At 33.2% G+C, this 12,062-nt stretch overlaps 1 protein-coding gene across 1 annotated transcript in view; it reads left to right on the top strand.

The window, feature by feature from the left end:
• Positions 1 to 12,062, top strand: part of LOC149801391 (uncharacterized) — a 63,298-nt gene that overhangs the window by 26,093 nt on the left and 25,143 nt on the right. The window contains exons 8-10 of the mRNA XM_089955463.1: positions 5,797 to 5,882; positions 9,992 to 10,059; positions 10,330 to 10,364. Coding sequence (XP_089811589.1) covers positions 5,797 to 5,882; positions 9,992 to 10,059; positions 10,330 to 10,364 — 189 coding nt within the window. The remainder of the gene's footprint in view (positions 1 to 5,796; positions 5,883 to 9,991; positions 10,060 to 10,329; positions 10,365 to 12,062) is intronic.

The following is a 12,062-nucleotide window of genomic DNA, read 5'->3' as shown; positions in this document are numbered from 1 at the left end:
TGACACAGGCATATACAATAAAACACAAGGACATTATATATGGTAAGCTACACAGATTACATTATGAGCACAATAATTACAAAATACACGAGTTCAGAAGTGAACCTAACCGTGCCGACAAGAATCATATGGTACTAAACCTTTCTTAAAAATGCAACTTTATATAGTGCTAATATAAATCTCTTGCTAAGTCACAAACAAGAATAGAAAATATTTGCATTATACTACATAAACCGAGGCTAAATAACATATAAAAATAAACATGGTAGTACAATAGTTATAACTTATACACAAGAAATTAATGATTCACATACCTCTACAGCTGAAGATGTGCAAGTCCTTAAAGTAGACTGCTCACTGACAAGACATTCTGTAATGTGAAGATTTAATCTTACAGTAAGGCATTTATACACAGACGAAGTCGTCATACATTGTCTATGCACTGGAAGCATTCAGTTTTTCCCATTGAAAGCACTTCGCACATGCAGCATCAAGGATGAACCAAACTCACTGTTTTGAAATATTGTACAATATACCGGTACATAAATTATCCTCAGGTATCGTTGTACACAAAAAGATGAAACCCGAGTACATGTATTTAATAAATAAATGTAAAAGGAGTTATACAATTCCGTGACACTGAGAAGAAGACTGGTTATCATTGCCTTTGAAATCGCTAAACATATTAATGGCTGGACATAAATTACTTAAATATTGATTGCATAACAAAGTCAGTCAGCTAGACAATGTGCCATTTTAACAGTTTATGTATTGTCATATTGTGTGGTGGACAAACACATTCTGTACAGCTTATGTATTGTCATATTGTGTGGTGGAGGAACACACTCTGTACAGCTTATGTATTATCATATTGTGTGGTGAGCTTATGTATTGTCATATTGTGTGGTGGAGGAACACACTCTGTACAGCTTATGTATTGTCATAATGTAAGGTAGAGGAATATGCTCTATACAGCTTATGTATTGTCATATTGTGTGGTGGAGAACACACTTTGTACAGCTTGTGTATTGTCATATTGTAAGGTAGAGGAATATGCTATGTACAGCTTATGTATTGTCATATTGTGAGCAGGGCCGGTGCTACCATATAGGCAAACTAGTCAGCCACCTAGGGTGCTGATTTCAGGGGGCGCATTTTTAAAAAAAGTATTGTTTATAAATTTTGAAATTGATTTTTTCCGGGGGGGGGGGGGGCTGGAATCTAACCTTGCCTAGGACGCCAGATAGTCTGGCTGGGTCTGGCGCCGGCCCTGAATGTGAGGTAGAGTAATACCCTCTGTACAGCTTATGTATTGTTATATTGTGTGGTGGAGGAACACACTCTGTACAGCTTATGTATTTTCATATTGTGAGGTAGAGTAATACCCTCTGTACAGCTTATGTATTGTCATATTGTGAGATAGAGGAATACACTCTGTATGGCTTATGTATTGTCATATTGTGAGGATGAGGAACACCCTCTGTACAGCCTATATATTGTCATATTGTGAGGTGGAGGAACACCCTCAGTACAGCTTATGTATTGTCATATTGTGAGGTAGGGGAATACACTCTGTACATCTTATGTATTGTCATATTGTGAGGTGGATAACACCCTCAGTACAGCTTATGTATTGTCATATTGAGAGGTGGAGCAATATAGTACTAGAGAGCAATGAGGAAACCACTAGACCAGGGGTCTCATACATGTGGCCCACCAAGCCGTATCCTGTGGCCCACAAAATGATTGTCATCACAAGGTGTCATGAGAGATAGCAAAGGTGGTGCGGCCTTTGGGCCATCTAAAATGGCTTCATGTGTCCCTCAGGGTGGTTTGAGTTTGAGACCCCTACACTAGACATAAATAAGTGACCCTATGCCCTTGGGTAATTATTTTGAACATACACTGTATTATGTTGCAGTTCACACCAAGCCTGGAATTTCTTAATGGAGTTTGCATTTTACAGTGATATATTTCTGTAATTTTGGCATCATTTTTGATGTGGAGAAAGTGTCCCTTTCAATGAACTGTCACATCTTTATGAGTCGGACCTTTGGGAAGTTAAGAGACAGAGAATGTTGTAATTTGTGTGATTTTTCTCTGGTTAGGCAATGTTACAGGTGCCCTAGGTAACCAGCATTTTCAAGACATAATTTTTATTGTCATGCCAAAGGGAAGATGCCTGCAGATATTGCTATAAATATTTAATTACTTTTTACTTGAAAAATGTTCAACTTGCCTTTGAAATATGTATTTTAAGTGTCTCCTCCAATTTACATCTTTACTTTGGCATGAGAGTGTATTAAAAATGCTGAACAGTTTTGAAACATGCTGTTGTAATCTAGTGATAAAGCAGGTAATGTAGAGACAACAGCTGATTGGTTGAAATCTAGTTGGGGTAGTGACCTAGTAATGTTCCAGTTCTTTTGGCCAATCAGCAAAAAAAATGTATGATGCCCATTTGTAGCTCTCTTGACTGTAGGTTTTACCAAAATGAATCATTTAGTACAAAAAGTTGGTAGAAATTGAGACAGTTGAAATTCTTCTTTCAGACACATGTTAATGACAGTTATCTTGTGAAAAGTACTTACATGCTTATATAAATATTTGCTCATGTCTTTACTTGACATAACTATGCATTAAAATGCTGCACAGTCTTGAAAAGACCAGTAATCTAAGAGGCAAGCATAACAATGTCTGACCAGATGAAAATCATAAAATCTCGACATTCTTTCTCTTATTTTCTTCCATATATCTAACTCAAAAAGTTGCGTGATGGCTTGTTGAAAAGGAAATTTATGATGCCTAAAACGATGAAAGGTTTCACTGTAAATATGAGTGCCACTAAGAAAGAAACATGTGTTCTGCTGCAATTTCTTTGATTTTACAAACATTGTCTCTAAAATGTTGATCTTCAGAGTCACAAATTAGAAAGTAATATTTTCATGGTGTTTAGCATCAAGCTTGCATCAGTTAGGCACATGTTTTTTAGTGAAAGCATAAGCGATGAATTGGAGAAGTGTACTGTGTTAAGTATAATGAGGACTGGGATGAGTAACACTTGTAGCCGACTTCTACTGGGCATGAAATGAATGCTTGGAAAATTTTCATGAGCACTGAAAAACCATTCATATTTACAATTTGATTGCTTCTTTAATAGCAGATTGGAGTGATCATTTTTCGCTTCATCCCTGTCTCCTTTAAGCAAGTTGTAAAAATACAAATTGCTCGTACGTACTTAAACAGAGATGAATTTAGCTTCATTCAGTCATGAATAGGTATCTGTTCATTTTAGAAAATACTTACACTTACTTAACAAGAAATATTTAATGTATTTATGAACTTGATAACTAAAAAGTTTTAAATCCTTTGTGTGGCATGTTGTGAATGTTTTGCCTAATTGATTTTTTGTTATAAGTGAGGCCCTGAAATGCTATGAAATTTATATATGACAGTGAATTCACATCAATGTCAGGCATATTTAAGTAGATGTGTTGTCATCTTGATTTTTCAGCAACATTTATTTAATTTAACAACATTTATTTATCATTGTTTCAGAGGTTCTTTTATTCAGTTAACAAAAATATGATTGGTTATCATGATAATGACTATGTTATAATTATCAGCCATAATCCCGTATTTTATTTCATGAAACAGAATAGATCAGCAAATTCAAAGAATTATTGAAACAAAACAAAACAATTATAATTTTTGTCAGTATTATGTTAAAGAGATGAAGGGTAGCGACTGTCCTGTAACAAAGTAATCATATCTTAACAAACAAGTGAATTTATAGATAAATATTAAAAAGAGAGAATAGAAAGAAAAGAAGAATGGCAACAATCATTATTGTTACAATTCTATTGTCTTAAACTATGCACCAGAATAGAAGTGAAACCAACAGTTTTAGTAAACAAATAAATTACAAAGATGCTTACAGTATTGTGAATTAAATTTCAAATAATCCTAAATATCCTATCACAAGTCAAAAAATATATAATGTTCTGAATGAATTCCAACAGTCTTGAACGTCCTGGTGTACAACAGTTTACCATAGATTATATAATCCAGAATGTCTTTGAATAAGTTCTCAATAATCAAGAAATAGTGTTTTTGTCTGACAAGTCAACGAGCACTTTGTAAATCCAATTAATGATTTATAGAAATAATTCCTCTCAAATTATATATGAACACTACTATAAACTCTTTGACTCCCATAGTCTGATATTAAGCTGGAATTGATTTTATTTATTTAATTGGCTATATATATACAAATACCAACTTGGCCTATGATGGAATAATTGTTCTAGAATTCCCTTGATATGAGATATTTCTAATGGAAGTTTCCATCAGATTGTAAACAAGTTCACTTCCAGAATATTCTAAGTTTGTAAACAAGATGCCATCTAATTAAATTTTAAGAAGCATTTAAAAAATATAACAAAAGTCAAGTAAGCAAAAACTTCATTTTCACAACCCTATATTATGATCATGATAAAAGTCAGGTACACAATATAAATTAAATGTACACATAATTATTAATATTTATTTATTCTTAATACTGGTTATACATTGTTAGTTGCTGGTGATATTTAGACTTTATGAATTTGCTTACATGCCCCAAAGGAGCCTCTCACTGTTGTTGCTTATGACTGATGTTCATACATGTATATCTACTCTCAACACCAAAGTTACATGCATTTATGTATTTTTCATACCTTCACAATTGTAATTCATTCATAATGTTTTTCAGTTTCCTTTTTGTTTTAGCATGGTGACAAAATATGTCTGTGTATGTAGTGTAGATTTTCAGGGTCACTTTTTATACAACAGAGGGTAGTAGGAGATTACTATTCTGGTGGTTTTATGGAAATAAACTCAAATAATACATGTATGGCTGCATTTTCTTGTGGATGCACATATAAATCAAATACAACAACTAGGCAAGAAATGTCTGGCATATTTTTGTGACCTACATGTAAAATTAGAAAAAATGTCCTCTTTTACTTCAAGGGTTATACTTTATCATAGGTGCTGATTTCATTCTGTGATGATTTTCTTTGTACCCTGTTTGTTTTTGGATATAAATGCAGTCATCTTCTGACAGCATGAACAAACATTTTTATTTATGTCCATCAACATAAAATACAGGATTCTAAATGTTAAAATTAACAAGATGAGAAAACTTTGGATTTTCTTATATAAAATATAGTGAAATTATTGTAGAAAGATAATTCCTTGAGCTTGTCAAAAGCTGGAGTGAAATAACAGCTCCTCAAATATTTTGGTCATGAAGTTGATTTTAACCAAAGGAAGTAATTAATAGAATTGTCTCATCTTTTCTTCTAATATTCTTCATAAATTAAAAGGCTGTAACTCATCAGATAATATTACTAGCAAAACATAGAATTGTCATATTTGTCTATGTATGTTGTACATCAAGGATGTGAATGATGTGGACCTTGAACTACTAGCATATTATTTGATATCAGATCTGGGTCTGTGTTATTCTCATATGGGTCTGTGTTGTTCTCATATGTATGTATGTAGGTATGTATGTATGTATGTATGTATGTATCTATGTATCTATGTATGTATGTATGTATGCATGTATGTATGTATGTATCACCATTTTTAAAACATTTTAGCAAATATTTACTTAAGTATCCTTTCTCCAATAATAAGCCACTCCTATGTTTTGAAAAATGTATTATGTTGGCACCTTGGTCTTGTCCTGGAGAAATATCTAATGCTCATAGCTGATCAAAAATACATGGAAGTTTTGCTGTGTTATAGATTACCTGTTCATGCTGATGAAGGTACAATGGGATCTATGAGACACAGATATGAGACACTGCTGGAACATAGAGAGGAAGAGGAAGGTTTGTTTTATTCTTTGACATTATTGATACTATTTGACCTATTTACATTAGATCCAAGAGCAAAGATTTCTGTTGAACAGGAATTATTTTCCTGATATAAATTATTTTTATTGTCAAAAATATGAATATTATTGGTGGTGTATTTTATACGATTACGGTTGATCAATGATCAGCAGAAAAACTAAGTTTCTTGGACCACTCTGGTGGTCCTAGTGGTTAGAGTGTCCGCCTCGGATGTGGGAGGTTGCGGGCTGAGTCATGTCAAAGATTTATAAAAATGGTACTAGCAGCAACCTCGCTTGGTGCTCAGCATTAAGAGGTTATTATTAGGACTGGTCGGCCTGTTGTCAGGATAATGTGACTGGGTGGGACATGATCCAACATGTCTGTGGCATGATGCCCAGGTGCTATAGACATCACTATAAACTGCCACAATGCAGACATCGTAGCGATATGACTGAAAAATTGTTTAAGCTACATTAAAAATCCGAAACACACACACATACGCACTTAGTTTCAAAGTTCTCAGATGACTGCAATTGATTATATCCCTTTGATATATTGTCACTTAAGAGTTATCTATCAGTGTTAGTTGGTTGTGATTTAGAAAAGTTGACATGGTTTGCTGTTTTTAAGGTAGATAACTTTGCTCTTCAATTTTATGTCTGTAGCAGTGACAAGCATTGGATTTAGCTATTTACTTATAACTGATCACTAACCTGTTATTGCTTACAGTGTTGCCTTCCAGAAAACTATATTTTTAAAATTGTTTTCCCTCACATGACTGACTTTAATAGAATGTTTTGATCTTGACATCATAGCCTCAAACATTTCAGTGACCATTTGTTATAGAGTTTGATTTATATTTTAATCATTTAATCACTAATAATATGACCTACATTCTTGACTACACTATAATGTTTGTTATAAGAAGCTGATTGTTTGCCTGACATTGAAGTCACTGACCATGCCATCATGCTAAAGTGTTCCAAAAATAGCTCTGCAATGAATGCGTTTGAGAAAAGTTTCATTACAAATTTCACTGGTAGTACTTCTAATCCATTTTTCTTTCACATCTTCTAAACTCAGTGTTAATTTTCAAAACCTTGTCCTAGAAGGACTTTGGTCAAATAAATTTCATTTCATCATGGAATTATATACTTTACTATTTGGTATAACTCACATTGTGATAGAAGTTTACAGTTTTTTAATTTTTCTTGAATTTTCGTTATTTATATTATTGGAAACCCATTTGGGAGAAATACTTTTGAAGATGTAAAAGAAGTAGACAAGAAAAATAAAAAAAATATTGTATATAATTGATATAAATTTACTAGAACACTGTGCAATGATTTATGCATGGAATTAGTGGACCCTGATGCAATCATTGTTACAGATGCTATTTATAACTGCTTGTTCCTCACTTGGCAGCTTTGATAAGAAAATACTTGGTATTTTTCATAGTAGTAAATTGCCATAGAATATTCAGAACAGTAAATAAACAAATTCAAATTGTATATTCCGTATTCTTTTTTAAATTAATGAATGGGCACATCAAAATTACAATCATTCTAGTTAATTTGACACATAATAACCTGCTTCTATTTCATAATAAAAAATAATATTTTACCCTGTTATTTGTTGTTTAAATGTGACATGCTCTTTTCTTGACCCAGTTTAGTATCTGACCACCATTATAAAAGTCCATACTTTTCAATAATTTTCATCTGGAAGATTTTAGATGACAGTTAAGGTGTAGGGCATTCATCAGTCACTATTGAATGGACTCTGATTAAACTATATTAGTATTAAAATTTAGAAGAACAATTAGTATTTAGTTTAAGATGAGTAAATGCACCTGCATGACCATGCTGACAAACACTTTAGGATGATCAGTAAAACAAACATCATTGACTCTGATCTGCTGGTGCATTATGTGATGGAAGATCAGGGTCTGTGTTGTTTGCACTTATAATGTATGTAAGTATATATGGTAATTATTCATGGGTCTTTTACCATTTGCATTTTTGTAGTCAGAGAGAGGTTCGTGTACCCTAGTCAGAGACTCATGTACCCAAGGTATGTGAGAAAGCTTGCCAGTAGCTTCTCGTGGGTCAGTGGTTCTTTCTGGAGTTTTGCCAGGTTCTTCCTCCACCATCAATACTGGCTGCCATGTATAGCCTATTGTGTGCTGAAAAATGGCATTAAACCCTACAACAACACCAACATCTACCCAAGTCAGAGATTCATGTACCCAAGTCAGAGATTCAAGTACATGAGTCAGAGATTCATATACCCAAGTCAGAGATTCATGTACCTGAGTCAGAGATTCATATACCCAAATCAGAGATTCATATACCCAAGTCAGAGATTCATGTACCTGAGTCAGAGATTCATGTACCCAATTCACAGATTTATGTACATGAGTCAGAGATTCATGTACCCAATTCAAGATTCGTGTACCCGAGTCAGAGATCCATCTATAATAAAATCAGTCAAACACATGAGAAATTGAATGAAAATGATGGAAAACTCAGACTTTTTCCCCCATAAATTAATTGCCAAGTTACAGAAGCATGATATTAACAGATAGTACTCATATAACCCCATTGTTGGTCTGGTTTTGTCCAGGTTTTTATACCTGGTTAGACAAGTTAGTGGATATTGCAGTATTTTTGTACAAACTTTTGTATTAAATGAACTATACATGTCTATTTCCTAACCATTAAGAAAATTTCCCCTGTAAGTGTCTGCTACAAAACTCTAGTACAGTGAGATCTCCCAATATTTATCCAGTATAATCTGAGAACAGTAAAATGAAAATGGTTGTACATTCAAACCTACTATTGCTTACAATTTACCAATATGCAAGCTTCTTCTGAAAAATTACATTAATTTTGTCTGTTAATTATTTTAATTACAAAAACTCGTTGAATTTCTTTAAAGATAGTCCCCAGCATAGTTTTTGGCCAGATTCTTTTATTGTAAGAGTTTTGCTAGATTTTATAAGAAGAAAATCCATGAATAGGTTCATCGTGACTTGTGGAACTGTATGGCATGAGAGGACTGAATTGTTTGGAAGTGTCGGGATCCATTTTTAAATTTCTCAACAGATGAAATGAACATAAATTTGTGTACAGAAAGTCAGATGAAAAGAACTAAGAAGAAATACTTTAGATTCAGCTGTAGTCCAGGCTGTAATGTGAAGTGCTGGCACAGTTTTTTACATATAGGAGCATTGCTTCACGGTACAGGTTTTCCTCAGCTGCTAGTCTGTCTGCAATGAAAAAATTCTTTCCTTAAAAAATGCAATAATAGTTTGTGACTATTACTGAATTATAAACTGGATTTCCAAAAGGAAGAAAAAATTAATTCCTTTTTTATATAAAATTCATTACATGAAAACACATTTATCCTTTGGAACTTGGAATATTTGGGCAGAGCAGATTTTAGAACGGCTACTCATTCCAGGCTGTAGCCTCTTTTGTGGAAGTTGAAGTTGAACCCAACAAAGAGCCATTCCAATACATTCCAAACAGTGTTTATTTCTACAAAAAGAAAATTGGACTAAAACTGCCATGAAAAACATTTAAATTGTTAATTAAGTGAAAAAGAAAGAGTTGTATATCTCATAGTTCACTGCAATGGTAATTTATAAAATCCACAAGCATATTTAGCTTCTTGTGCCTAAGTTTCAGCTCTTGAGTAATGATATTTAATTGGATTAATCATTGCACTGGTCATTGTACTGTTGGAACAGTCATAACCCCCAATAGACTGGTTATGACCAGTTTCTATAATGCATGGATAAAATGTGTAAACACTATTGGAACAGTTCTGGTCCCTAGTAGACTGGTTATGACCAGTTTCTGTAATACATGGGTAGAACGTGTAAAATTACTTGGTTTTCTTCTTTGGATATTTTATTCAAAAGTGCTAGATTTCAATTATAAAAATTGTATGTCTGATAAATTGCCTTTGAAATGGTATATTTATCCCACTGCTGGTAGAATCACATGTATGATTACATATGTTTGAGCTGCACAGTAAGCTCTGATTGTATAAAAACAGACTGCTTCAGAGTAGAATTTTTGTACCTGTGTTTACAGATGAGACTGAAGAGAAAGAGACTACTGATTCAGATTCAGAAAGCAGCTCAGATCAAGAAACAATTAGGGTAAGTCAAATATTGTTAAAACTGACTGGTTCTCACATGTTTTTTAGTTTGTAAATTGCACAGAAATTCACTGTTTCAAGCTGAATTTCTTCAGCTCATAGGCTTGCACATTATCAGTGAGATGATTATTCTCAGTATGAAAAATTCTAGCGAAGCAATCGTTGAAATTTTTGTGGAATTGTGGTAAATGAAAAATTTGAGCCATTTGAAAAATTCCATCTATCCATTCTTCCATATATAGTCTTAAATGCCTTTCCTTTTTCCTTGTAGGAAGGAGAAGATGAATATCATGGTGGGAGAGGACAGTAAGATCCATTTCAGTTTTTAATCTCATACACACTATTTTCTATTAATTCATTTGTCTTGTACGAAGCATAATTATACTTACCACATAGTCTGTACACTTTGCCTACAGTGTGTGCAGTTTAATATTTTTGATATTATAACATGTAAACATATCACTTTATGTATTTCTGATTGGTCCAAATAAGCCCAAGAAGTTATTTTACAGTATTCTCTTTACTGATTGGCTGTGATCATGGGAAAATCTTTACCCCCGCCTTCTGGAATTTGTTTTCATTGAACATATTTGGCCGCCATTGTTTTATTTGACTTGGGAATGGGAATTGGAGAAAAATGGTCTCATCTGTTTCAATATTGCCAATTTACCCTCACAGGGATTTGTTATGTCATGTATAATGTGTCATAACATGAAAAATGGCAAAACCCCAAGACAAGAACAATAACAACAAGTAAAACTATGGGTATTGCTCAGATGATAGCGAGGGTGAGGGTGGGGATGGATGGGCGGTATATCTGTAGCATGGAATCCACCCTATACACAAGCTTGGTTTAAATTTGAACTTACTGAAGTAAATAAACTCACCTTTGTTCACAGAAGAATGTGGACATAAACCAGTCTCCCCAACTGACATAACTTTATTCAAACACAGCATATTTAAGAGGTAAATATGTGATGCAAGTCCAACTAAAAAATAGATCTGTTTACATCTTTTGCACAATCTAATGTTCCAAATCAAATACTGCAATTATCCAGTCATAAAATACATTGCAGTAAATATATGTATATCTTCATCCAGTACTCTTCTTTTCACAAAAATATTGCAACAATGTAATGTTTAGTTGTGATGTTGAATTTCAACATAAACACTAGCACCGTATTGTGTAGGCCAACTCAAACTTGTACTTTGCACCATATCAAACAATGTGACATCACACACATTAGACAATTTGTGTTGAAAAATGTTTTGTCTTTTGTAAAATGTTCTGTTGATTTGGACTGATACTTATTCTTTGATTTATAGTTAGCAAAAATGTAAAATATACTTTTACTATTTCAATTTTGTTTGGGGCTATTTTTTTACACACAACAAATGAAAGGTACAGCATCTGTCAGAATGAACTAAATTATTCATTCTTCTTTCTATCTAAATAATTTCTACTGAAATAAAACTATGTGATAAAAAGAATTTCAAATGGGTAATGATTTAATATTAAATTTATGAAATTCATTAAATAATGTCCAGCTTTTGATTGCCAAAGCTCGCAACTTGTTTCATAAATTCAGTACTAAATCATTACCCATTTGAGAGCCTCTATATACATGCAAACAGGAAATGAATAAAATAAATGCAGGGATGTTGATCACGTTTAAGAGTAATATTCAAACAAGTGTGACAATCAGTGTGTTAATTGTTCATAGAGAGGCAGTACTGATTAGAGTACAATCAGTCAGAATCGATTACTTGTACATCTTTTCATATTAAACTGTGGACATAGCAGTTAAAATGTTCTTCACTTTCTTATGTACAATATCCACTGCTGGTTATCCTTTCAACCATGGCTATGATACCATAGTTTATCACTTAACAAGCCCATTATTGATCATGAGGAAATAAACCGCTTTAACAAAATATTGATATTGGTTTATTTTAAAAAGAAAGCTTCTTTTGAATAGAAACTCAACCCCTCTCACGACCTTC

The sequence above is a fragment of the Sinohyriopsis cumingii genome, chromosome 4 (genome assembly GCF_028554795.1).
Source record: "Sinohyriopsis cumingii isolate HCF-2022 chromosome 4, ASM2855479v2, whole genome shotgun sequence".
In the NCBI taxonomy this organism is placed as follows: Eukaryota; Metazoa; Mollusca; class Bivalvia; order Unionida; family Unionidae; genus Sinohyriopsis; species Sinohyriopsis cumingii.
Note: the sequence above shows the minus strand (reverse complement) of the source record. Positions and strands in the feature narration are given on the sequence as shown.